Raw genomic sequence first — 25,492 nt, 5'->3', positions numbered from 1 at the left:
CAACCCATTCCAGTATTCTTGCCTGGAGAATCCCAGGGACAGAGGAGCCTGGTGGGCTGCAGTCCATAGAGTCACAAAGAGTCAGATGTGACTGAGTGTCTAACACAGCAACAGCTGATGGAAATTTGGGTTGTTTTGGGCTTTTGGCTACTATGACTAATACTTCTGTAAACTTTTGGCACAGTTTTTTGTGTGGACATGTTTTCATTTCTCTCGGTTATACCTGGGGCAGAACTGCTGGACCATGTTGTAACTCATATGTTTAATTATCTGAGGAACTGCCAGAATGCTTTCCAGAATAGCTAGAGGTACCATTTAGTATTTCCCATTAGGTTTTCAGTTTCTCCACATTCTTATCAACACTGCAGTTATCTATCTTTTTTATTCTAGTCATCTTAGTGGGTGTGAAATGATATCTCATTGTCAATTTGATTTGCATTTCCTCCCAATGACAAATGAAGTCAAACATCTTTTCATATGCTTTCTGGCCACATTTCTTGGGAAAATGTATAGTCAGATCCTTTACCCAGTTTTTTCACTGGATTACTTGACTTTCTGCATTGAGTTATAACAGCTTTTTATATATTGTAGATACCAGTCTCTTATCAGATATATGATTTGCAAATATTTTCTCCCCAATTTGTATGTTGTCTTTTCGCTTTCTTGATAGTATCCTTTGAAGCACAAAAGTTCTTAATTTTTATGAAATCCAATTTATCTATTTCTTTCATGCCATGTGCTTTTGGTGTCATATATAAGAATTCTTTGCCAAATCCAAGGTTATTAAGATTTGGCACTGCATTTTCTTCTAAGAGTTTGTAGTTTTATCTCTTAGATTTAGATCTTTGATCTATTCCAAGTTGTCTGTGGTAAGGATCCGACTTCATTCTATATGACTGTTCACTTGTCCTGGCATCTTTTGTTGAAGAGTATTCTTTCTGTGTTGGATGGTCTTCATACCCTTGTTGAAAATGAGTTGACAGTTGATGTAGGTTTAAAGTATTTTTAAACAGCAAAACTATATTTTAGCTTTGATACTGTTTGGATTTCTCTTTCACAGATAATTCTGTCATTTTTAGAAGATTATACTTTTAAATAAGCTTTTGAAGAGAATAGGGAAGTTTGTGTGATCTTAGTGTACTGCAATGTGTACCACAGACTTAACCTAGAAAAATGTACAACTTGCACTTGTGAAATAGCTGTTCTTGTCTTGAAAGTTGAGTTTGAAAAGTTTCTTTCCTGGACATTTTGGCTTTCTTTTTACTGATGCTTGCTGAGTGCCAAACACAGTGCTAGTATAGGGCTTACAAAGAAGTATGTAAAATGAGTATAGAAATCTCTTCCTCAGGTTGCTAATTATAAGATATTGGGAGCAGGGAAAGGGAGTAAAATGACATGGGAATAACTGTGAATGGGTTACTAGTCCATAATAGTGGTATGTTTTGAGTATATATAATTTGTATAACTATTTTTACTTTAATATATCATTATTAGTATTCTTTAAAAGATAACATTTTCTTAAGACCAAGAATTAAATTAGGATATGAGTGCCAAGGATGCTGCTAAAAACAAATGATAAAGAAAGACTGTTACATAGATTGGTACTTTTCTGTATTAAGCTCTGGGAAGCTCTGCTACTGACCATTGAATTGGTGAATCTGATCAGATGGGATCATTAAATTCTTTTTTTTTTTTATGCATTCTTTTTTTTGTTTGTTTTTTGTTTCATTTTTGCTTTTGTCTTTTATGCATTTTTAGTAACTCAACAGAATCTTCCATTGAATTAGTTGGAATTGAGTAGCTTAATGTGAAGTATTTTTCTCTAATGAAACTTTTTCTCTTAATGTCACTATATAATTTTATGTCCCTTTTTCTCAGGAGTCTCAGCAGTCCAGTTTTGGCCCTGGAGAACAAAGTGAGTATTTCTTTTCCTCTTGGTTTTTATATTAAGCTGTTTATTGCACATTCATTTCTCGTGGTCACATCATATGATTCTTTAATAATTCTTTTGTGTATCTCATCCCAGTATTTGTGATCTGATGATTAGTAATGGGTTGAACTGAATCTTAGCTTAAAAAATGAAGAATTATAAATCACTTGGTATCAAAATAAGCTATTTTTATTAAGTATTTGAACTAATAGTTCAGAGCTCATGAGTTCAGTTTGATGGCCACCTCATATCCCCAAGAGCCATTCTATTCTTTCTGGGTCTTTTTAGCTGTGAAGAAAGTCTGATGTGTGCTACAAAATCCCTGTCTACCTCCACTCTCTTGGCCTCTCAGAAGAACTTGAGGGGAAGATAGCTTTGGGGAGTTTCATTGTGATTCCATGGGTTGATGGCTGTATAAATTGATAGTGGTAAGGTCAGGAACCTTCCAAATGTCTGGACTTCACCATAAAGCTCTCTAAAAAAAAAACCCAAATGTTTCTTTGCCAAGAGCAGTAACTTCTCAGGTATATTTACTCTGGTAATAAGCTATTTAGAGAGATTAAAATGTGGAGCTTTTTTAGTCCTTAGTTTGTTAACTTTAGTGATCTTAAAGCAGAGGTCCATTTTAAGGTTAACATATCTTATGTAACTATTTCTTTGTTCTGTCTTAAAACTACAGATAGGAAGAAAGGACCCAGCATTATAGATACATAGTAAATAACTACCTGTAGGCCAGAAAGTATTCATTTTCTCTTAAATCTTTTAAAAGTATCCCTTTACTTCTACTCCTCTTCCCCCATTCTCTCTGCCCATAGCTAACTATTGGCAAATGGGACCATAAGCTGCACCTACTCTTTCTTTCCTGTGTTTTTCACTTAATTTATTTTAGAACTGTCTTTATATCAGTATGGGCTTCCCTGGTGGCTCAGACAGAATCTGCCTGCAATGCAGGAGACCTGGGGTTTTGATCCCTGGTTTGGGAAGATCCCCTGGAGGAGGGCATGACAACCCACTCCAGTATTCTTGCCTGGCAAATCCCTATGGACAGGGGAGCCTGGTGGGCTACAGTCCATAGGGTCGCAAAGAGTCCGACACAAACTGAGCGACTAAAACTATCACTTTTTTTTTTTAAATATCAGTATAAAGCTCTAGTTCATTCTTTTTAAAAACAAGAATGTGTTATATTGTTGAAACTATCCTAATGTATTCATCTAGTCCCCTGTAGATGGGCGTTGGTTTCCAGTTTTACTGTTGCAAACCATGCTATAATAAACTGTGTGAGTGTTTATGTGTATGTATGTATTCCTCCAGATGTAGTATAAATTCATTTCCTTTTAACTGCTAGGTCAGTGGGTATGTGCATTTATAGTATTGGTAAGATAATATTATCAAATTGCCCTCTAGAAAGATTGTATGAATTTACAGTCCTACTAGTAACATGTGACATGCCTGTTTCCACCAGTATTTCATACAATGTACATTAGAGTGTTACTGATTTGATGGATGAAGAATTATGTTTTTATTTATATTTCTTTGAGGTTATATAGATAGACATTTTAAAATATAAATACCCATACTATAGTTGCTGATGTCTGCATTCTTTTTTGCTCCAGAAAGATATAATCCTTCTAAAACTTCAAATGCACACCAGTCTAAATCGTAAGTTTATTGCTTAATAAGTTTAATGTTTGTCTTTTTTTTCGCTCAAAATCCAACTTGTAGTATCTGGATATCTAGAACACTTAGAAATATGTGTTTAATCTTTTAAGGCACGAGTAGGCAAACTTTTTTGTAAAGGACCAGATAGTGAAATAGTTTATTAGACTTTAGGGTCCAGATGGTTTCTGTCTCAACTACTCAACTTTGCTGTTGTATCATAAAAGCAGCCAGAGACTATGGGTGTGGTTATGTTCCAGTTAAAACTTTCTTTACAAAATAGGCCTAGATTTGGCTTGTGGAGCCATAGTTCATGTACCCCTGCACTGGCGCCCCACTCCAGTACTCTTGCCTGGAAAATCCCATGGACGGAGGAGCCTGGTGGGCTGCAGTCCATGGGGTTGCTGAGAGTCGGACACAACTGAGCGGCTTCACTTTCACTTTTCACTTTCATGCATTGGAGAAGCAAATGGCAACCCACTCCAGTGTTCTTGCCTGGAGAATCCCAGGGATGGGGGAGCCTGGTGGGCTGCCGTCTATGGAGTCGCACAGAGTCGGACACAACGAAGCAACTTAGCAGCAGCAGCAGCAGCTCTATGATTACATTTTTTTCTTATCTTTCAGAAGTGTGTGTGATGCTAGTTTGTTTAAACAAACAAACAAAAAAAAACACGTGAAAAAAATACAGGATTCTTCTTAGTAAAACCCTCCATTTGACCACAAAATTTAGAATATTAAAGCAGCATAGTTCATACTGTCTGTGTTGTTTTCCTACTTTTATTTTATAGGTAGACCCAGAAATATGTATCAAAATGTGGTAGAGTGGTATATTGGATGATAATAAATTCCAACTTGAAGAATGAACTTACTATTGAATTCCTGAGACCACAAGTTAATCCAGTGATTGAAACAAAATTCTAAAGAAAGTAAATAACCAGTATAACCACAGTCTATACTGATAACCTCAGCCTCTTCAGCTGAACATAGTGGGAACTGAGTGAGAATAAAAATATATGAGTACAAGAAATTTCACCTGCCTGTTAAAGAGTTTAAATTATGTAAATTCCTATTTATTATATTTATTCGTGTGCAGAAAACCGATGGGAGCTTACCATATATGTGCAGATTACTTTGGTTTCTGAGGGAACAAGAGCATCCAGTACCTTAAGCAGTATGGTAAAACTTGACATATTCATATGTGTAAACAGGTTCATTGACCTGCCATTATTAAATCATAAGGGCTGAGAGAATTCAGAGTAAGCACATTTCTTTATAGGAAATCAGTCATAGAAATGTACTGAGACCTTGACCAAAAGAAGACCTTTTTATCTGTCCCACTGATTTGGTCATCCTTAGAACAGGTTTCATAGTTCTATACAGATTTCATAGTTCTAACAGATTTCATAGTTCGTCTGGTTACTTTGTATCAAGATGGTCATTTATGTGAAACTCTGAAATTGGGATCAGATTTAGAAACTCAGATTAAGTTTTGAGGGGAGAGTATTAGTAGTAGGAGGAGTGAAAGAAGATTTCCTTTCCATTGATTGGAGACTGTCAGGAAATTTTGAGAAGAAAGGTAATGTAACTAGTGGTGATAGAAATCAAACATTTTCTAGATTTCCCTAAGGTTTGTGTTAATTTTTCCTTTCTTATAAAAAGGCAAGGAGTGTTTTGTGATTCCTTACTCAGTTTTTAATTTTGATTTTGATTCTGTGGCCTTAAGGAAAATCTAAATCTATAATTTTACTTTTAAAAACTAATTCCAGGAACTGTTAACTTAAAGTATTTATTTGTGTTTTTTAAATAGTTGATTTTAATTTTGATTAAGAAAGATTTGGACTCTGGAGTTATTTTTAATTCATACATGGTTATTTCTCTTGTATAACCAAGGTTCTTGCCCAAAATTGTACATCTGCAAAGAGCACTCATCTTTCATAGCAAGGCATTTATGAACTAGCACTTTGTGTGTTCTGGTTTTCACAACTACCCAAGTGTACATATCTCTTCATAAAACATTGGGGATAGTGAAATAGAATTGCTGATGCTTTCATTTTATCTTCCTTCTTTTTGAGAGTCATATTCCTCTAGTGTACTATTGGGTATGAGTACGGTAATTTGTTTTAATAATGAATGAGTTTGTATATTTGCAATTAGAGATAACAAAAGTGAGTATGGGAGTTTGTGGCAGGTAACTTTTATTTAATTAGAAAACAAAGATGAATATTTTACTTATGGAAAAGTTAGAGCTTCCAAAATTGAAATTGTTAAATGTCATCTTTCTCAGATTTTTACTCTGGATATAAACCAAACCAGACATAGTAAGACTTACTGGGTCTTTTCTTTATTTTTCAATTAAATCTTTGGCTACCACGGTGACTATTTCTAGAATTATTGTTGAATATCTAATACTCTGCTATGCCATGATGAAATTCCCAAAATAATCATCCTTTCTGTCTTTTCCTTCTAGTATGTTAAAAGATGACTTAAAGCTAAGCAGCAGTGAAGACAGTGATGGGGAACAGGTGTGTCTACTTATGATTTACTAGTTTCATACAGTGTTTGTTTTTATTGTATTTTATAAGAATTATAATTGAATAATACATTTATGATCCAGGTAGTTAAGATAAGTTCATTCCTGCTTTTCTGACACTGGTATATTTACAGTTTTCCACTCTGTCTTTAAACCTCCATTTTTTCCCCCTTTTTTTTTTTTTAAATGTCTTTTCCTTATTACTTAGCATATATCAGAACATCCCCATGAAGCATGAGATTGTTGATAAGAGGAATTATTAACACAGCTTTTAATCTTATCCTGGCAATTCATTATTCTTCCGGTGAAAACAGTATTTCATAAGTGTTAAGTGACCATTGATGCATATATTAGAGAAGAAAGTTTTCCTATTAAGATTTCACATATTGTTCACATTAAGCAGATAAAGTACTATTTATTCATTTATAGATTTCCTCTCATGTTTTAATTTTAGGATTGTGATAAGACAATGCCAAGGAGTACACCAGGAAGGTAAGCATCCTTTTATTTTTTGTTTTATTTAGAGTGGAAGGGTCAATCTGATAACAGTGTGTAGTGATAGAGTAATTGACCTTATAAAGTAAATATTATTATTACAACTCTGTAAATTAACTAAAAATCATTGTGAATTGTATTTAAAATAAATGAATTTTAGAGTATTTTGTACCCCAGTAAAGCTTTTATTAAAGGTGAGTACTAATGGCTAATGTGGCATTTCAGAAACTTTTTAAGGAAGTATTTATTTCGTTTATAATGAAGTTTTAGAATCATAGAATTTGAAGAGATTAACAAATAGTAAACATTTTAAATAAAGTGGAGTGTCAGCTTTGAATGCTTACGGGTTGTCATTCTGAAAAAAAAAATCTTTTGGTCATTTATATTTTTTATTTCTTTTAGTAACTCTGAACCTTCACACCATAATAGTGAAGGGGCAGATAACTCCAGGGATGATTCTAGCAGCCACAGTGGATCTGAAAGCAGCTCTGGATCTGACTCAGAGAGTGAAAGTAGTTCCAGTGACAGTGAGGCAAATGAGCCATCCCAGAGTGCATCTCCTGAGGTGAGAGGGAGCCAAGAGGGTCCCTTCTTTTTAGGCACTCTGAAGGCCCCTGGTGATGCCCAGTATTTACTTTGAGCTTTATTTTTCTTTCAACCTGGTGACTCATGTTATTTAGTTATGGTGAAAAGAAGTCTTAAATAGTATAAATTCACTGTAGCTTGATAAAATGTGGTTTAAAATCTCTGTTGGTTCCTACATCATTGGTTTGCTTTCTGGAATTAAATGTACTATATGGATTCCTGAAAGGGCTATTTAATATTTAAAGGCTATATATATAATAATTAGCTTATCTTCTCATTCAAGTGATTAGAGCTATTATTATTTTTAGCCTTTTGCTTTGGTTCAGTTAGAACTATGAAAAACATATGCTTTTGTGGTGTTGGGCATCGTGTTTTTTCCTCTTCCTTGAGATTATGAAGAAAGGAGAAAGTTTCAGTACTGAAAAAGCATACTTCTTTCTCTGTTTTTCAGCCTGAACCACCTCCCACAAATAAATGGCAACTTGATAACTGGCTGAATAAAGTAAATCCACATAAAGTGTCACCAGCTTCTTCTGTGGACAGTAATATCCCATCATCTCAAGGCTATAAAAAGGAAGGCCGAGAACAGGGCACAGGGAATAGCTACACGGATCCAGGTGGTCCTAAAGACACAAGTTCTGCTACTCCTGGACGAGACTCCAAAACTGTCCCAAAGGGATCAGAAAGTGGGCGTGGGAGGCAAAAGTCTCCTGCCCAGAGTGACAGCACAGCACAGAGGAGAACTGTAGGAAAAAAACAACCCAAAAAGACTGAGAAGGCAGCTGCTGAAGAGCCCCGTGGAGGCCTGAAGATAGAGAGTGAAACTCCTGTAGACATGGCTACCAGCATGCCCTCCAGCAGACACAAAGCAGCCACCAAAGGCTCAAGAAAACCCAATATAAAAAAGGAGTCCAAATCTTCCCCTCGACCTTCAGCAGAGAAAAAGAAATACAAGTCAACAAGTAAATCTTCCCAGAAATCGAGGGAAATTATAGAAACAGATACCTCATCCTCAGATTCGGATGAAAGCGAGAGCCTTCCTCCTTCCTCACAAACTCCTAAGTACCCAGAGAGTAATAGGACTCCCGTTAAACCCTCCTCAGTGGAGGAAGAAGATAGCTTTTTTCGGCAACGAATGTTCTCTCCTATGGAAGAGAAGGAACTTCTTTCACCCCTCAGTGAGCCTGATGACAGGTATCCACTTATTGTGAAGATTGACCTGAATCTCTTGACTAGAATACCAGGAAAGCCTTACAAAGAAACAGAGCCACCCAAGGGGGAAAAGAAAAATGTGCCAGAAAAGCACACAAGAGAGGCTCAGAAACAAGCCTCAGAGAAAGTTTCCAACAAAGGCAAGAGGAAACATAAGGTTTGTAATGGGTTTTTTGTTGTTCTTGTTGTTGTTGTTGTGTGAACATCATCCTCTAAAATGCAGTGGAAATCTCATTAAGCCAAAAACTAGCTAGTTGATTCACAGCTATGAAGGAAAATAGAGGTGAGCCTAAAGTCCTGATGAGACAACAGACACAAGAGTCTCTTGAGGACCACTGTGCCTCTCCCTGTCTCCTTTAGTAAAGAATTATAGTTTCTAATCAGATAAGAAATGAACCAGTACATCTGTTCATAGTGTGTGCTGGCCAGTGTAGAGGTGAGAACAAAGCAAAGATTGCAGACTGACCTTTACAACATTTTTAAAATTTTGGTTTTAAATGTCTTTAGTTGGGATATATACTCTCCAGGTTGTCACACTTCATAACACTTTCTTCTCTCATATATCCAGACCAAGTCACATGTTTTAGATTACAAATTCAAGCTAGTAAATTCACTCACCAATTTTAACATGTCCTTAAGAATTTCACCAATCCATTGTACATAGCTGTACCACAGCTTTTCTGCTTTTTCAAACACCCATATCTGCAAGTTCAGAATTAAAAACATCTGCTGGCACATAGCCAGCTCTTGTCCCTAAATAATTCCAAGATAATTTGGATTTACAGATAAAGCTTGGTGTATACTTTTATGATCAGCTTTTTTAGACCCAGGAAATATGAAAATTCATGGATATCTGTGATTGGAAGATAATGGACATATAATGGAGCTGAAAAACTTACATATAGAGACAGATTTTTTGGAAAGAAGTGTGATCTCTCAACTTTAGTAAGAAATCTTTAGAGGAGAGTACATTTTACTAATTTGTATGGAAGAATAGTGTAATTTTCCTTGATACACATGTGTGAATGCGATTATAAGATATTGAAAACATGAGCAGGTGAACAGGATACCAGGTGGACTGAGAACAAAATCCCAGGCCCAGCTGACCCTGAGAATCTCATGTAGAGGACAGGAAGAATATAGCATTTTCTTAAAATGAAATGAGTCTGCAGTTTTCCCTCTTTTTTCCTTGGAACCACAGTACTGTGTGCTGTTGCTGATGTATTTGGACAAATGAGAATAACACTTTTTTTTTTTTTGCATCTTCAAAAGTTGAAGATTTTTTAAAATTTGAATTTCTAGAAAACTGAAGCTTCCTACTTTCAGTACTATAGCTAAGAGCTTCCATTATTGTAGTAAAGGGATGCTTTATTCAACTGGTAAACTCTTTAGGGCTGCTGGATTCTAGAGCCCACAGCCTCACATTGCTGGACTTAGTTATGGGATTTTATATTATTCTATATAATTCACAGAAATTATATGAAATAAGAGCTTGTATATGATAGATTTTGCTCCTTAAAAAAATAAGATGTTTCTTATGGAATTAAAAAAATGGTTCTTTTATCTTTAAAAAGGTATTACAAATCTTTATAAACTTTTTCAGACATTTAAAATATAATATACTGAGTATATTTTACTCTTGTTTAAAATTTTACAATATACATAACTTGTAATAAAAAAACCCCTTCCTCTAAAAGGAGTGTCCCATATCTCTGTTGGAGAAGGAAATGGCAACCCACTCCAATATTCTTGCCTGGAGAATCCCATGGACAGAGGAACCTGGTGGGCTACAAGTCCCATGGGGTCGCCAAGAGTCAGACATGACTGAGCGACTAAGCATACCTCCTTACCTCCCCCACATCTCATTGGCATGTATTCCTCACAAGTTTTTTTATATTAATACCTGTAAATGAAATTTTGATTTTATAAAATGTATATCACCAGGAAACTTAGTGATGATTATTTTTCCCCCCTAGAATGCCATACAACTTGCAGGATCTTAATTCCCTCACCAAGGATTGATTCCAGGCCCCAACAGTGAAAGTGCTGAGTCCTAACCACTGGACCACCAGGGTATTTCCCAGTGATGATTTTTGAGATTGCTTTGTTCTTGAAGATAAAGCAGATAATACTGAGAAAGAGACCAGCCAAGGATAATGAAAGATGTGGATTCCTTTTTCTCATGTTCTCGCATGTGCAACTTTAATCATTTGTGTATGGGAACAAATTCTTTTGTATGGCAGGATGTTTGCAATATTTGTGCCCTGATATTTAAATCAACAGGAAAACTTAAATTCCCCAAGCATAGTAGCTTGATAATTATAGACAGGCCCATAGCTTTTGTTTCAGCAAAAAAGTTTTTCAAAAATCATTAGTCTTGGCTAAAAGCAAAAAAATGGACAGTAACAAGTGTTGGTGAAGATGTGGAGAATGACAGTGCCGATGGGAATGTAAAGTGATGTAGCCACTTTGGGACCTAGTTTAACAGTTCCTCAAAAAGTAAATAGACAGTATTCCCTTATGACTCAGCAATTTCATTCCTATGTATATACCTGAGAACAGTGAAAACATGTCCATACAAAAACCTATACTTGAAAAGTAGGAAAAATTCAAATGATGAATGGATAAATAAAATGTGATATATCCATATAATAGCATATATTCATTCATTAAAAAGAAAATGTTGACAAATAATCTTACAACACAGATGAATTTTATGGTATGTGAATTATATCTTAATTATCACATCCCCCCTCCTCAAATCATGAGACTGAAAAGATGCCATTTAAAAGACTGTTTCAGCATTTCAGCTTTTCTTATCTAAAATAGGAGACTTCTTCTCAGACTTAAAAACCTAATTTATTTAACACTGTTTAAATGAGTTCTTTCACTTCACATTTATCTTCTTTCTGAAGTATATCAGAGATTAACTGTTTGAGGGTGACTAGCACTGAAAACTGAAATTAGATGAATAAAAATCAAAACCTAACTGCCTTTTTTTTTTCCCTGTTTTTCATCCAGAATGAAGATGATAACCGAGCCAATGAGAGCAAGAAACCTAAAACAGAGGACAAGAATATGGCAGGCCACAAACCATCCAGCAGCAAAGAGTATGTCTGCAAAACATGTTAATGTGTGTGTTAATCTATGTGTGTTATTTGCTGCTGGGTACTTTCTAATGTGCTCTTAGAATATTCCATTTAGTATGTATATGTTATACATTTCTGTACACAGTCATATACCAAATAGTGGGAGGTTTTGCTTTTAGTTAATTGGAATGAAAAGCAAGATTCAGTCACTTTATCTCTCTTTTTAGGAGAATAGGAAGTATTCATAGGATAAGAATTAAAGTAAAGCTTTACCACTTTCAGGCCGGATGGCAAGCTTATGTATAGCTGCAGGAGACATTCACCATTCCTCTTTTTGTGCTTTTATTCAATCACTATTTATTGAATACTTGTGTGTGGCAGACCAAGGTTTAGGCACTGAGTATACAACCATAATGGGGAGGAAACACTGGAGAGGATATCTGCCCTCTTGAAATTTATAGTTTTATTTTGTTTTATAGAAATCATATGTTCTAATAATCAAATAGGGAAAAACAAATTATCTTGAAATGAGGCAAAGTCAAATGGGAAAAGTCCATCACTCTTACATGACTGTGTAGAGAAATGAGGGCATTTGTTTGGTTTGGCAGGTCATCTAAACAGAGTACTGCTAAAGAAAAAGATTTATTGCCTTCTCCTGCTGGGCCTGTTCCTTCAAAAGATCCAAAAACAGAGCATGGCTCTCGGAAGAGGACTATTAGTCAGTCTTCTTCTTTAAAGTCAAGTAATAACAGCAACAAGGAAAATAGTGGCAGCAGCAAAAACAGTTCCTCCGCATCAAAGCAGAAGAGGACTGAAGGGAAGACTTCCAGTATCTCTAAGGAGGTCAAGGTAAGGCACTGAGAGACCTGAGCCTTTTGAAAAAACTCTCCTTCCCATGTGAGTTCTCCAAGGTAACTATGCTTTGAAAATTTTTTAAACATCTTACTAATCTTACAGATCTGTTCATTTTTACTCTCAAAATGTCGTAGTCTGATAATAAACTTGTGCTGTGATCTGAGACCATGAAAGGAATGAAGTCATCTGGACACACGCATATTATTGGTTAAGGCAGAAGTTGGAAAAGTTGGTTTTCCATAATTGGAAAAGTTGGTTATGGAAGAACAGTTGATTATGATCAAATTTATAAATAACTCCAGTTGTTCTGATTGCGTTCTTATCTATGGTTTTAAATTGTCTTTGGATCATTTAGAGTTAGATTTTACAAGCTAGTTATACTACATAAAGTGCTAAAGCAACCATTTGGCTTCATGAAGAAGAAAAATATTCTTTAGCTGAGCTAGCACTGGAATTAGCCCTGGAGCATGATCATCAGGTAGGGGAATATTCTTAATGTTTGTGGGTGCATAACTAGATCAGAGAAGCTTTTTCAAGGTTGTACTTAGGCTCTAATACTGAATTTGTTTATCAGGTTTTTCATTGCTTTCTAAGGTGATCTGATCAGGAGCAAACTCCCTGAAAAAGTTAAGAAAATACCTAGATTTTTAAAGTATATAATTTACTGCATTATTATTTGTGACTTAAAATAAGCAACTGTTTAACAGTTGAAAAAATTGACAAAGGCAGTTAGTTGTGCTTATTAAATGTGGTGATTAAATCTTTTAAATTTTGAGGTAATTTAAATTGTGAACAACGTCTCAAATTGAGATATACCGAAGGCTTTTTCTCCAGCTGGACCGCTTCCATAGCAGTTTAGATAGTGTCCTTGAGGAACCTGTTCTGTGGGCCTCCTTCACTGACCTAGTTCTCTGTTTACCTGCTGGCTGGCTCTTTCTCTATTTCCCATCCTTGAACTGTAGGATTTGAGACCTGTATGCTTCTTCTTTTAAATCTCTTCTCTCTCTTTCTTTCTTTCATTTTAAAATGTACTCATTAAGTGAGTTCTTCTGCTCATTTGGTTTCTGTTATCTCATAGGTAAAATTCAATGTCTATGTCTCTTCTCTTGTCAGCTTCTTGAAAGCAGGGATTTGTGTCTCACTTGTTTGCACTTTATCCAGTGTTTAACTTACTGGATAAAATTAGATAATATGAAAAACCAAAATTACATATAATTTTTATTTTCTGTTTCTCTAGATATTTGCTGATACCAAATTTTTGAAATATGTTGGCATAAATTTTGTTCAGTATAGTCTTTTATTTTTAATATCTTTAATATTGCTTCTTATATTGTCTTTTATTTTTAATTTTAGTTTTCTGTACCGTCTTTCTCTTCTTTCATCAGTTTCATCAGAAGCTTATCACTTTTACTTGTCTTTTTCAAAAAAACAGCCTTTCTTTGTCTTTATTCACTGTAGTTTGTTTTTATTTGCTATATCATTAACTTATACTCTTTATAATTTCCTTATGTCTTTTTGTTTTGCTCTTCTGTTTATTAACTTTTAAAGATGGATACTAAGCTTGTTTTTCAAAATTAATTGTAAGCTCTTTTTCTCTAATATTCAAACATAAGCAGTTAGACTATATATTTTCCTCTAATTACTGCTTTAGCTGCATCTTCAAGACTTGGTATATACTATTTTTATAACTCAGTTCAAAATGTTTTTTAATTTCTTGTGTGATTCCATCTTTGATCCAAGAGTTACTTAAGTGTGTTACTCAATTTCCAAACATACAGAGATTTTCTGGTTGTCTTTTGATTAGTACTTCTACCTTGTAGAAGGGGCTAGAAAGTGATCCGCGTGCAGTAATCTTTTGAAATTTGTTGAGTTGCTTTGTAAAACAGCATAGTATATGGTAGATTTTTGTAATGAAAAGACTGTGTCTTCCACATGAATTAGAGACAGCGACCTGTATAATTCAGTTAGATTAATGATATTTTCACACCTTCTGTATGCTGACTGATATTTTGTTAGTCCTTTTCTACCAGTTTTTTAATTAATTGAGATAAAGTTGATATATAACATTGTATTAGTTTCAGGTATACAACAGAATGATTTCCTATATATATATAATGCAAAAATTTACTCAACCACAGTAAGTATAGATAGTATTTCTTACCACACGTAGTAATTTTTCTTTATTTTCAGAAACTTCATTTTTCCTTCAATAAATTTAAACATAGGCACTTATATTTAAGTTGGTACATACGTAATTGAGGTTTTTACATTGTTGAAATTTGCCACTTGATATTGGAATACATTCGTAAATAAATATGATTATGTTGTACATTATTTTAATGCACACTTCTTACTTTATGATTTTTGCTGGTGACTTTTATTACTTACTATTCATTTTAAACTTATTTTATGCTATGGAAATGATGTTAGACAAAAATCAAATTCGAGTGATTTTCTTATTTGAGTTCAAAATGGGTGGTAAAGCAGCAGAGACAACTTGCAACATCAGCAATGCATTTGACCCTGAAACTGCTAATGAACGTACAGTGCAATGGTGGGTCAAAAAGTTTTATGAAGGAGATGAGAACCTTGAAGATGAGCGAGTGGCCAGCTATCGAAGTTGACAACGACAGACTGAGAGCCATCATTGAAGCTGATCCTCTTACAACAACACAAAAGATTGCTGAAGAACTCAGCGTCAACCATTCCACAGTCATTTGGCATTTGAAGCAAATTATGGAGGAGAAAAAGCTTGAGCTGACTGAAAATCAAAAAAAAATCATCGTTTTTAAGTGTCATCTCTTTTTCTGTGCAACAACAATGAACCATTTCTCAATCAGACGCAGTGAAAAGTGGATTTTATCCAACAACCAGAAGCAGCAGTGATTGGACCAATAAGCTCCAAAGCACTTCTCAAAGCCAAAGTTGCACCCAAAAAAAGTCATGGTCATTGTTTAGTGGTCTGCTGCCAGTCTGATCCACTATAGCTTCCTAAATCCCGGCAGCACTATTAACATCTGAGAAGTATGCTCAGCAAATTGATGAGATGCACCAAAAACTGCAATGCCTGCAGCTAGCATTGGTTAACAGAAAGGGCCCAATTCTCCATGACAGTGCCCAACAGCACGTTGAACAACCAACGCTTCAAAAGTTGAACAAATTGGGCTATGAAGTGTTGCCCCATCTGCCATATTCACCTTACCTCTCACCAACCGACTACCACTTCTTCAAGCATTTCAACAGCTTTTTGCAGGGGAAATGCTTCCACAGCCAGTAGGATGCAGAAAATGCTTTCCAAGAGTTCATGGAATCCCAAAGCATGGATTTTTTCACTACAGGAATAGACAAACTTATTCCTCATTGGCAAGAACATGTTGACCGTAATGGTTCCTATTTTGATTAATAAAGATATGTTTGAGCCTAGTTGTGATGATTTAAAATTCATGGTTGGAACCACAATTACTTTTGTGCCAACCTTAATAGATCTGTTTATAAAACACAGGGGGAAAGCTGTCCAAGATTGCAATAGTATTCAGGAAGCCATTTGGTAAGTGTGCAGATTTTACCATAAAGAGTTTAGTATTTTTTCAAATCTCAGGGCTTTTATTTTCATTCTTGAAGAAAGCTGTAGTAGGTGGAACTTGAAAGGACTTTTTTACAAGAAAAGAAAAAAATAATTGTTACATGGTTTCTTTTAAACAGAAGTAATAAAAAATATATACATTACTGGGCTTTCTAATGTTGAGACATTTATTAATTCATAGGATAAATTCTACTTATTTATGGCTTTTTAATGGGAAAAAATGTGTATTCAATTTATTGAAGATAGGACCGGAGGGGAAGCTGTTGGGAGGACAGGGTCATAGCCCTTGCGTTAAAGGTCTCTGTTGATAGGAGACAGAATAGACATGTTGATAGGAGGCAGCATAAAATTTAAGAAAGTGTCTAGGCTTTTGAAATCTGATAGATCTGAACTTAAAACCCAAATTCCAGGAATACTATTTAAAAGCTGTTTGGACTTGGGCAAGTTGCTCAGCTTCCTTGAGACTACTTTTTATCTATCCTAATAGCAGTACATATTTCATAGGGTTGTTAAAGGATTAATGGTTATACTAAGTACTTGGTTAACTTAGTGCCTAGTAAATAGTAAGTACATAGTAAATGTTAGATATTGTAATTGTTTTCATTGACCAGTTATTACCAGTAAATTTTGTCTGAAGTAATGTTACTGTATTGATATTAGATTTGTGTATTCCTTAAGTTTTTACAAGTGCCAGTGTCATTGCCTCCCACATAGTAGACCCCTAATAGAAGGTTCTTGAGAGTCCCTTGGACTGCAAGGAGATCCAGCCAGTCCATCCTAAAGGAGATGGATTGTTCCTGGGTGTTCATTGGAAGGACTGATGTTGAAGCTGAAACTCCAATACTTCGGCCACCTGATGCAGAGAGCTGACTCATTGGAAAAGACACTGATGCTGGGAAAGATTGAGGGCAGGAGGATAAAGGGACAATAGAGGATGAGATGGTTGGATGGCATCACCAACTCAATGGACGTGGGTTTGGGTAGACTCTGGGAGTTGGTGATGGACAGGGAGGCCTGGCGTGCTGTGGTTCATGGGGTCACAAAGAGTCGGACATGACTGAGTGACTCAACTGAATATTATAAATAATATTCTTGGTTATTTAAAGTGGGCTCATTCCATAAAAAGGACATTTACATTATGAAATTTTAAATTTTTATAACAAGGGAGTTAACTGCCACAGACAATGGAATTTTGTTTGCTTTTTAACCACGAACTAAAAAATACTTTGAGTTTAATTTTAATTTCATAATATTCAATGTAGTTTTTGTTTTTATTTTTCTGGTCAGGAAAAGGCTCCAAATAGTTCTTCTAACTGTCCTCCATCTACACCAACTCCTGATGCTTCTAAGCCTCGGAGAACAAAGCTTGCCTTTGATGACAGGTAAGATAAATAAGATTTTTTATGCATTTAAGAAATCATTCCAGTCAGCATATAAGAAACTCATTTTAATGTCTGTCAGTGACCAGAAGAATTGGTTGTATTGTGATATTGTTGTACTGTGATATTGTGACAGAATATTCAGATTTTTAATTTTAAAGGCACCTTCAAGTCCAAGCATTGCTCCTTTTAACTTAATTTACCTTCATGATTCTCATGGAGAATGTGAATAATGTACCTTCCAATAGTCCACCTTTGCTGACTTTACTGTTTAAAGGCTTTCTTAAGTAAAACAGTGTAGGTTTAAAATAAAGACTGTCTCATGTCTCAGATAAGTAACATAGGGTTTTTTCCCCTCCATTTTGATAAAGTATTTTTCCTACCTACATTCTGTTTACTCTCAATCTTTCAAATGATTTTTGCTCTTAACCTAATATAAACATTTGTCAGGGAAAAACTAATCAAATGTTTAGTAATTTGTCTTTACTTGAGGACATGAAAACTGAGGGCTATAAAACTAATATTATCTTAGGAAAATATTTCCCATTTTACTTAAAATAAAAAATTTACATTGCAGAAATTATTCAGCAGACCATTATTTACAAGAAGCAAAAAAGCTAAAGCACAATGCAGATGCATTGGTATGTAAATATTTATATATTTAATCAAATTAACTTAAATCTTCATTTGTTCTCATAGCACATCAGTGTGGCTCTCATTTACCTTTATTCTCCTTTCTTCAGTCTGATAGGTTTGAGAAAGCTGTATACTATCTTGATGCTGTGGTATCTTTCATTGAATGTGGGAATGCATTAGAGAAAAATGCTCAGGAATCCAAATCCCCATTCCTTATGTATTCAGAAACGGTGGAGCTCATCAAGTAAGTGGGGAAACTTTCTGCATTGTTGGCAATAATATTTCTCTGTTCTTTCTTGGAAAGGACTAATTTATAAAATAATAGCCAAAGAGGATCCTTAATCCTTTATTGTCCTTGGATAAGGAGAAGTAGACACTTTAGTGGGTATTTTTGTCTTTAAGTTTGATTTTAATGTTTAGAGGACTGAGGAGGTCATAAAACAGATGAAGTATTATATTTTGTGTCCTTTGTTTCTTCTCTTATCTCACAGATACACTATGAAGCTAAAGAATTACTTGGCACCAGATGCTACAGCTGCAGATAAAAGACTTACAGTGCTTTGGTAAGTGTTGCATGTTAGCCTCTGCTAGACGACAAAGCAGTTTTGTAAGGAACTGTGCTGTCTGTGTTCTTCTGAAAGTTATCCTTGAATTGGCCTTCCATAACCCAGTCATAAATCTATTCTTGATGGGTCAAGAAGAAAACAACAGAATTCCTACTGAAAATTTTTAGTTGTTGTGAGCCTCTCCTCCGTTGCCCTCTTAACAAAATAAAAGCCTTGGTAGAGTGAGACTGATATTAGAACTTTCTATTAAGTGATCACTTTTTTAGGCTTTTTTTTTTTGGATTTGACTATAGTTTACTTTTTTTTTTTAACTCTGAGGCTTCTATTGTGTATTTCAGTAAAGATGGACACTATAAAAAATCCAGGCTCTTCTTTTGATATCCTCTCCCTCCATTTACATATACATATACCTCTACCTTTGGGGCTTCCCTGGCAGCTCAGCAGTAGAGAATCTACCTGCAATGCAGGAGTTGCAGGAGATAGGGTTCAGTCCCCAGGTTGGGAAGATCCTCTAAAGGAGGGCATGGCAACCCATTCCAATATTTTTGCCTGGAGAATCTCATGAACAGAAGAATCTCACGGGCTATAGTCTATAGAGTTGCAAAGAGTTAGACACAACTGAAGCGACTTTGCGCGCCCGCATTCCTTACCTCAGGTAGCAAACATCTAGCTTGCTCAGAATAAAGAAATGACTTGTTTGCTTATCCCCAGAGAGAGAGTTTATCAATCATGGTTATTTACTTTACCAGGTACTGGGTTTAACAAGTGGGAGAGCAGCTGTAGAAAAAAACTGGCACAGTCCTATTTGTCATGGAGTCCAGGGTATAGTGTGAAGAGACAGAAATTAATCAAATAACCACACAAGTACATGAATTCAGTACTTTGAAGGAAAAGTTTATATAACTGTAAAGGTAAACTGTAGGGATACTTAGTCCTTAGGTAGAGGAAACATTTACAAGGGCTGGATAGTGAAAAGAAACTGGAAACCTTGTGTCAGGAAACTAAAAGACCCAGGAGAAGTAAGTGAAAGTGACTGGAGAGGTAGGCAGTGATGGCCATGCAGGGCCTTTGTAAGTTTTACACATGTTACTTCAGAGTTGTAATATTACAGTTGAGTTCCTAGTTTGGTTGTTTTAAATTATTTTTAGTTTAATGTAGAGATTATGCTCTGAAGTTTTTTGGGGGGGGTGGTTGTTGAGGGAAGAGGTGGCTGTGCCATATGGCTTATATAGGATCTTAGTTTCCTGACCAGGGATTAAACCTGGACCACAACAGAGAAAGATAAAGCACTGAATCCTAATCACTGGACTGCCAGGAAATTCCCCTGCAGTGATTTTTAGTCCCTATGTTATAAATGACACATTGGTGTCCTGGGGGTGAGGTTTTGATTTTTGAATGTCAACAAATAGAAGGCTAGTCCTAGGTCTCTTCCTCTTCCTTTCCCTCCCTAGGTTGTGTACCGTAATAAGATCACACCTTTTGGTTTTGCCTAAGAGTTAGTGTCATTGACCTTATGCCATGGTCTGCTCACATGAATCACTTGTGTACTCTGGCGCAATGTGAAGCTTGTCTATGCGGTGTGGCCAGAGTCTGTTGTCCTGGTAAATAAGCTGTCCTTTTCCATTGGCTAGCCTACGATGCCAGTCTTTGCTGTACCTGAGGCTCTTCAAACTGAAGAAGGAAACTGCTCTGAAGTATTCAAAGACGCTGACAGAGCATCTGAAGGTAAGTACACAGTAAGAGTATCTGTTTCCCAGGAGACAAAATTTGTAAAGTCTCCTATTGCTGCCTCAGAAGTGCCCTCATGTTTTTCCTGTCAAAGTAGAGGAAGTACTACTGTTTGGGAACTTTCAAATAGTTTGAGGTTTAAAATGCACACATATCTGATTGTGGAAACTATGTAGCCATATACAGTAGCCCTTAGTAATCTTTCAATGTATATAATCTATTTTTATCACAAAACCTAATGTTTTTTCATGATAGCCCTACATAAGTCTTCCTAAAATTCAGCCCTGATAATGACTTGGAATGCTTTAATAGCTTAGCATTGCCTGTAGGGTCAAGTGAAAGATTCTTACTCTGACCTACAAGGCCTTCAAGATCAATCTCTCTCCCACTCTCCCTCTTTCTTTTCTGAAGTTTACTCCAGGTAAATTGTTTGGCTCATATACACTCTCTTGTCTGCAGCCTTTGTACACAGGATGACTTGCCTTGCTCTACGCCTTCTCCCCTCTTCTTTATCCATCTGAATGTTACTCATTCTTTGTCTCTCCCTTTTCAGTCTTCCAGAACACCCCAGCTATTATCTAAATAACTTCCTTCTGTTGCACATACACACACACACACACACACACACACACACACACACACACACACATTTTGGTTTCTTAAGATCAGTACTGGCCCAATGCTTTTGAATATATTTATTATACTTAAATAAAGAGTACTTCATAAGTTACTTTTTTTTTTTTTTTTTTAATTATTAAGTACATTTTCTTTTCTCCACAGAATTCTTACAATAACTCTCAAGCACCATCACCAGGCTTGGGAAGGTAGGTAAATTTTATTCTGTAAAATTTTATGTGACAAGTTTATTTTTATGTGAAAGTGGAATGGGTTTCGCCACTTTCCAAAAAAGGTATTTTTTGTGAAAGTGAAAGTTGCTCAGTCATGTCCAATTCTTTGTGACCCCATGGACTATATATAGCTTGCCAGGCTCCTCTGTCCATAGAATTCTCCAGGCCAGAATACTGAAGTGGGTCGCCATTCCCTTCTCCAGGGGATCTTCCCAACCCATGAATCGAACCCAGGTCTCCCACATTACAGGTGGATTCTTTACCATTATCATTTGTTTTTAAGTTGAAAATATCTTAAACATGCTCTTAGAAAGATTAGAGAAGGAACATTTCACCTGTAGAAGTCTGAGTTGTTTTTTTTTTTTACAACTCCTCAACCTTTCTCAGCTTGATTTCTGTGGCTAGTTGGAGTTTTATCATCTTGCACTTATCTTTGTTCATGTCTGGACACTGCCAAAATTTAATAACAGTGGCATGATTATGGTTTCTCCTCCATTCCCACATAACCTCCATCCCACTCATCCACAGAAAGGATAAAAACTACCATGAAATCTCAAATTGTTAATTCATTCAGCTTTCTATAAAACAATTGGGAAGTACCTAATTATATCCCCCAGATAGGTGGAAAGTGTGTTGAGCTGAGAGTAAGATGATCTAGCTTCTAAGTCTTGGAACAGCTCTTACCAAAGTATATGACTTCCTCACTTCTTTCCCATCTTTTGTACTGTTGCCATTGGTTAAACCAAAGAGTCTTGATAAAATAATAACTCACAATAAACACTTTAGTGAGCTAAGTATTTATTTAAAAGAACCTATACTTCTTTGGAAGTACAGTTCCCTTTTAGTTTAAAACAACCTTCAAATTTTAAAAGCCTTCATGTAGGAAGAACCAGTCATACATTAATTTCCTCACATTCATCATTTTCTATATGAATAAACTTCCTGTTTCTCTGTGTGTAGCAAAGCTGTTGGGATGCCTTCCCCTGTTTCTCCAAAGCTGTCACCAGGCAATTCAGGAAATTATTCTTCTGGAGCCAGTAGTGCTTCAGCAAGTGGTTCTTCAGTGACCATTCCACAGAGGATCCACCACATGGCAGCCAGCTATGTTCAGGTTACATCCAACTTCCTCTATGCCACTGAAATTTGGGACCAAGCTGAACAGCTTTCCAAAGAACAAAAAGGTAAGGAGGTCTCTGGAGAGACTCTGAAGGATGGAATTGTTAAAAAGAGATTTTATGGAATAGTTAAATTAAGTGTCTCTTGTACATTTAGTTTATTATCTAGTCTAGAGTTAATGACAGTCAGTTTGCTGATCTCCATTGCTTATCAATCATGTAAATGTACTGAGTTTTGTCAAAAAAATACCTTGCACTATAGTGGTGACACAAACTAAACAAAAAATAGTTTTGGTCTAAGACAAATATGCCTTTGTTCAGCCACATTTAATTGCAGCTTATACTATAAAAGTAATAAAATGTATAATCTGTCCTGGGACAGTTAAGGTAAATTTGGCTATGGGCAAAGGAGTATATCCAGACATCTTATACATATGAAGTATTTAATATATAAGAAAACATGTTCATACTGGATTTTTGAAGATATATTGGAAGAAACTTACGTGATAAAAGAGACCATAAAATGAATAGCCTTCTGTCTAGCATTCTTTAATATTAGATCATTGCACCTTGTTATCTCCCAAACTAAGAACACTAAGAATTAGGAAGTATTAAAGATCTTTGAAAAAGTACAGAATAAACACTTCAGTAGATGTTTTTTAGCAAATATGTGTATGTAGCATCTATTCAGGCAGCTCCTTTGTAGAAAACTTTAAGTAGCCAATCAAGCAAGTATACTTTTGTCACAGAGTATATTTAAATATAATGCTTATAGCATCAGATGAAAATGAAAAATTCTGATCCCTAAAGAGGGGTAATGGTGGGAGGAAGTTTGTGTTTCTAAAAACCTGATTTGTTTCTAAACTTTTAAATATTGTCACTACAACTCAGGAAAGGTTACAAGATGAAATTCTTAAGTTATCCCTACATTACATTCTTCTCCCTGATGCCAGTTTTCTAGCATCATTTTTCCTTTCATCTCTCCATTCCTCCCTCCCTTTCCTTCTTCCTTCCCCCCACTATTGTTTACATGATTACTTGCCTGCCTGTCTACCTACATATTTTATGCTAATTTTCAAACACTGACTAAATAAGGAAGAGAATGGTATAATGATCCCATGTACCTTTTACTCAACTTCATTTTCAGCAATATAACATTTTGCTAATCTTGTTTTCTTTTCCCCCCACCATCCCTCCTCATCACCCCCCATCATGTTTTTCTTTACCCTGGTATATTTTAAAGCTAACTCCTTTATGTCTTCTAAGACATAATCTCCCCTTAGATTTCCTATTGTTTGAAGTATGCCTTTTTTCTTTAAACAGTTGGGTTTGTTTCAAACAGGATCCAAACATTCATTGATCAATTTTTTAAGTATCTTCCGTTCTTCTGTTTCTTTGGCGGGGAGGGGCATGCCATTGATATCAAGGAGAAACTGTACCATAGAATGCATCAGATTCTGGATTTTGCTGATTACTTCCTCATGGTATTGTTTAGCTTGCTCTTTTGTCCCCCTCATTCATACTGATAGTTAATATCTTGAGACTTGATTAGAGTCAAGTTCATTATTTTAGGTAAGAACTTTTCATAGGTGGAATTGAAGAAAGTAGGAAAAACGACTAGACCATTCAGCTATGACCTAAATCAAATTCCTTATGATTATACAGTGGAAGTGAGAAATAGATTTAAAGGACTAGATCTGATTGATAGAGTGCCTGATGAACTATGGACAGTGGTTCGTGACTTTGTACAGGAGACAGGGATCAAGACCATCCCCATGGAAAAGAAATGCAAAAAAGCAAAATGGCTCTCTGGGGAAGCCTTACAAATAGCTGTGAAAAGAAGAGAAGCGAAAAGCAAAGGAGAAAAGGAAAGATATAAGCATCTGAATGCAGAGTTCCAAAGAAAAGCAAGGAGAGATAAGAAAGCCTTCCTCAGTGATCAATGCAAAGAAATAGAGGAAAACAACAGAATGGGAAAGACTAGAGATCTCTTCAAGAAAATTAGAGATACCAAGGGAACATTTCATGCAAAGATGGGCTCGATAAAGGACAGTAATGGAATGGACCTAACAGAAGCAGAAGATAATAAGAAGAGGTGGCAAGAATACACAGAAGAACTATACAAAAAAGATCTTCACAACCCAGATAATCACAATGCTATGATTACTCACCTAGAGCCAGACATCCTGGAATGTGAAGTCAAGTGGGCCTTAGAAAGCATCACTACGAACAAAGCTAGTGGAGGTGATGGAATTCCAGTTGAGCTATTTCAAATCCTGAAAGATGATGCTGTGAAAGTGCTGCACTCAATATGCCAGCAAATTTGGAAACCTTGGCAGTACCCACAGGACTGGAAAAGGTCAGTTTTCATTCCAAGCCCAAAGAAAGGCAATGCCAAAGAATGCTCAAACTACTGCACAATTGCACTCATCTCACACGCTAGTAAAGTAGTGCTCAAAGTTCTCCAAGCCAGGCTTCAGCAATACGTGAACTGTGAACTCCCAGATGTTCAAGCTGGTTTTATAAAAGGCGGAGGAACCAGAGATCAAATTGCCAATATCCGCTGGATCATCAAAAAAGCAAGAGAGTTCCAGAAAAACATCTATTTCTGCTTTATTGACTATGCCAAAGCCTTTGACTGTGTGGATCACAAGAAACTGTGCAAAATTCTTCAAGAGATGGGAATACCAGACCACCTGACCTGCCTCTTGAGAAATCTGTACGCAGGTCGGGAAGCAACAGTTAGAACTGGACATGGAACAACAGACTGGTTCCAAATAGGAAAAGGAGTAAATCAAGGCGGTATATTGTCACCCTGCTTATTTAACTTCTATGCAGAGTACATCATGAGAAACGCTGGGCTGGAAGAAGCACAAGCTGGAATCAACATTGCCAGGAGAAATATCAATAACCTCAGATATGCAGATGACACCACTCTTATGGCAGAAAGTGAAGAGGAACTAAAAAGCCTCTTGATGAAAGTGAAAGAGGAGAGTGAAAAAGTTGGCTTAAAGCTCAACATTCAGAAAACGAAGATCATGGCATCTGGTCCCATCACTACATGGAAAATAGCTGGATAAACAGTGGAAACAGTGTCAGACTTTATATTTTGGGCTCCAAAATCACTGCGGATGGTGATTGCAGCCATGAAATTAAAAGACGTTTACTCCTTGGAAGGAAAATTATGACCAACCTAGATAGCATATTGAAAAGCAGAGACATTACTTTGCCAACAAAGGTCCGTCTAGTCAAGGCTATGGTTTTTCCTGTGGTCATGTATGGATA

At 36.0% G+C, this 25,492-nt stretch overlaps 1 protein-coding gene across 1 annotated transcript in view; it reads left to right on the top strand.

Moving 5' to 3' along the window:
* AFF4 (ALF transcription elongation factor 4) overlaps window positions 1-25,492 on the top strand; it is a 75,641-nt gene that overhangs the window by 47,362 nt on the left and 2,787 nt on the right. Inside the window, exons 6-20 of the mRNA XM_068979731.1 lie at window positions 1,879-1,915; window positions 3,544-3,589; window positions 6,054-6,108; window positions 6,571-6,608; window positions 7,014-7,176; window positions 7,648-8,565; window positions 11,430-11,518; window positions 12,106-12,346; window positions 17,223-17,317; window positions 17,892-17,955; window positions 18,058-18,194; window positions 18,442-18,513; window positions 20,148-20,241; window positions 21,025-21,068; window positions 22,053-22,273. Coding sequence (XP_068835832.1) covers window positions 1,879-1,915; window positions 3,544-3,589; window positions 6,054-6,108; window positions 6,571-6,608; window positions 7,014-7,176; window positions 7,648-8,565; window positions 11,430-11,518; window positions 12,106-12,346; window positions 17,223-17,317; window positions 17,892-17,955; window positions 18,058-18,194; window positions 18,442-18,513; window positions 20,148-20,241; window positions 21,025-21,068; window positions 22,053-22,273 — 2,314 coding nt within the window. The remainder of the gene's footprint in view (window positions 1-1,878; window positions 1,916-3,543; window positions 3,590-6,053; window positions 6,109-6,570; window positions 6,609-7,013; window positions 7,177-7,647; window positions 8,566-11,429; window positions 11,519-12,105; window positions 12,347-17,222; window positions 17,318-17,891; window positions 17,956-18,057; window positions 18,195-18,441; window positions 18,514-20,147; window positions 20,242-21,024; window positions 21,069-22,052; window positions 22,274-25,492) is intronic.

Source organism: Capricornis sumatraensis, chromosome 9 (genome assembly GCF_032405125.1).
Source record: "Capricornis sumatraensis isolate serow.1 chromosome 9, serow.2, whole genome shotgun sequence".
In the NCBI taxonomy this organism is placed as follows: domain Eukaryota; kingdom Metazoa; phylum Chordata; class Mammalia; order Artiodactyla; family Bovidae; genus Capricornis; species Capricornis sumatraensis.
This window is presented reverse-complemented; position numbering and strand designations above follow the sequence as displayed.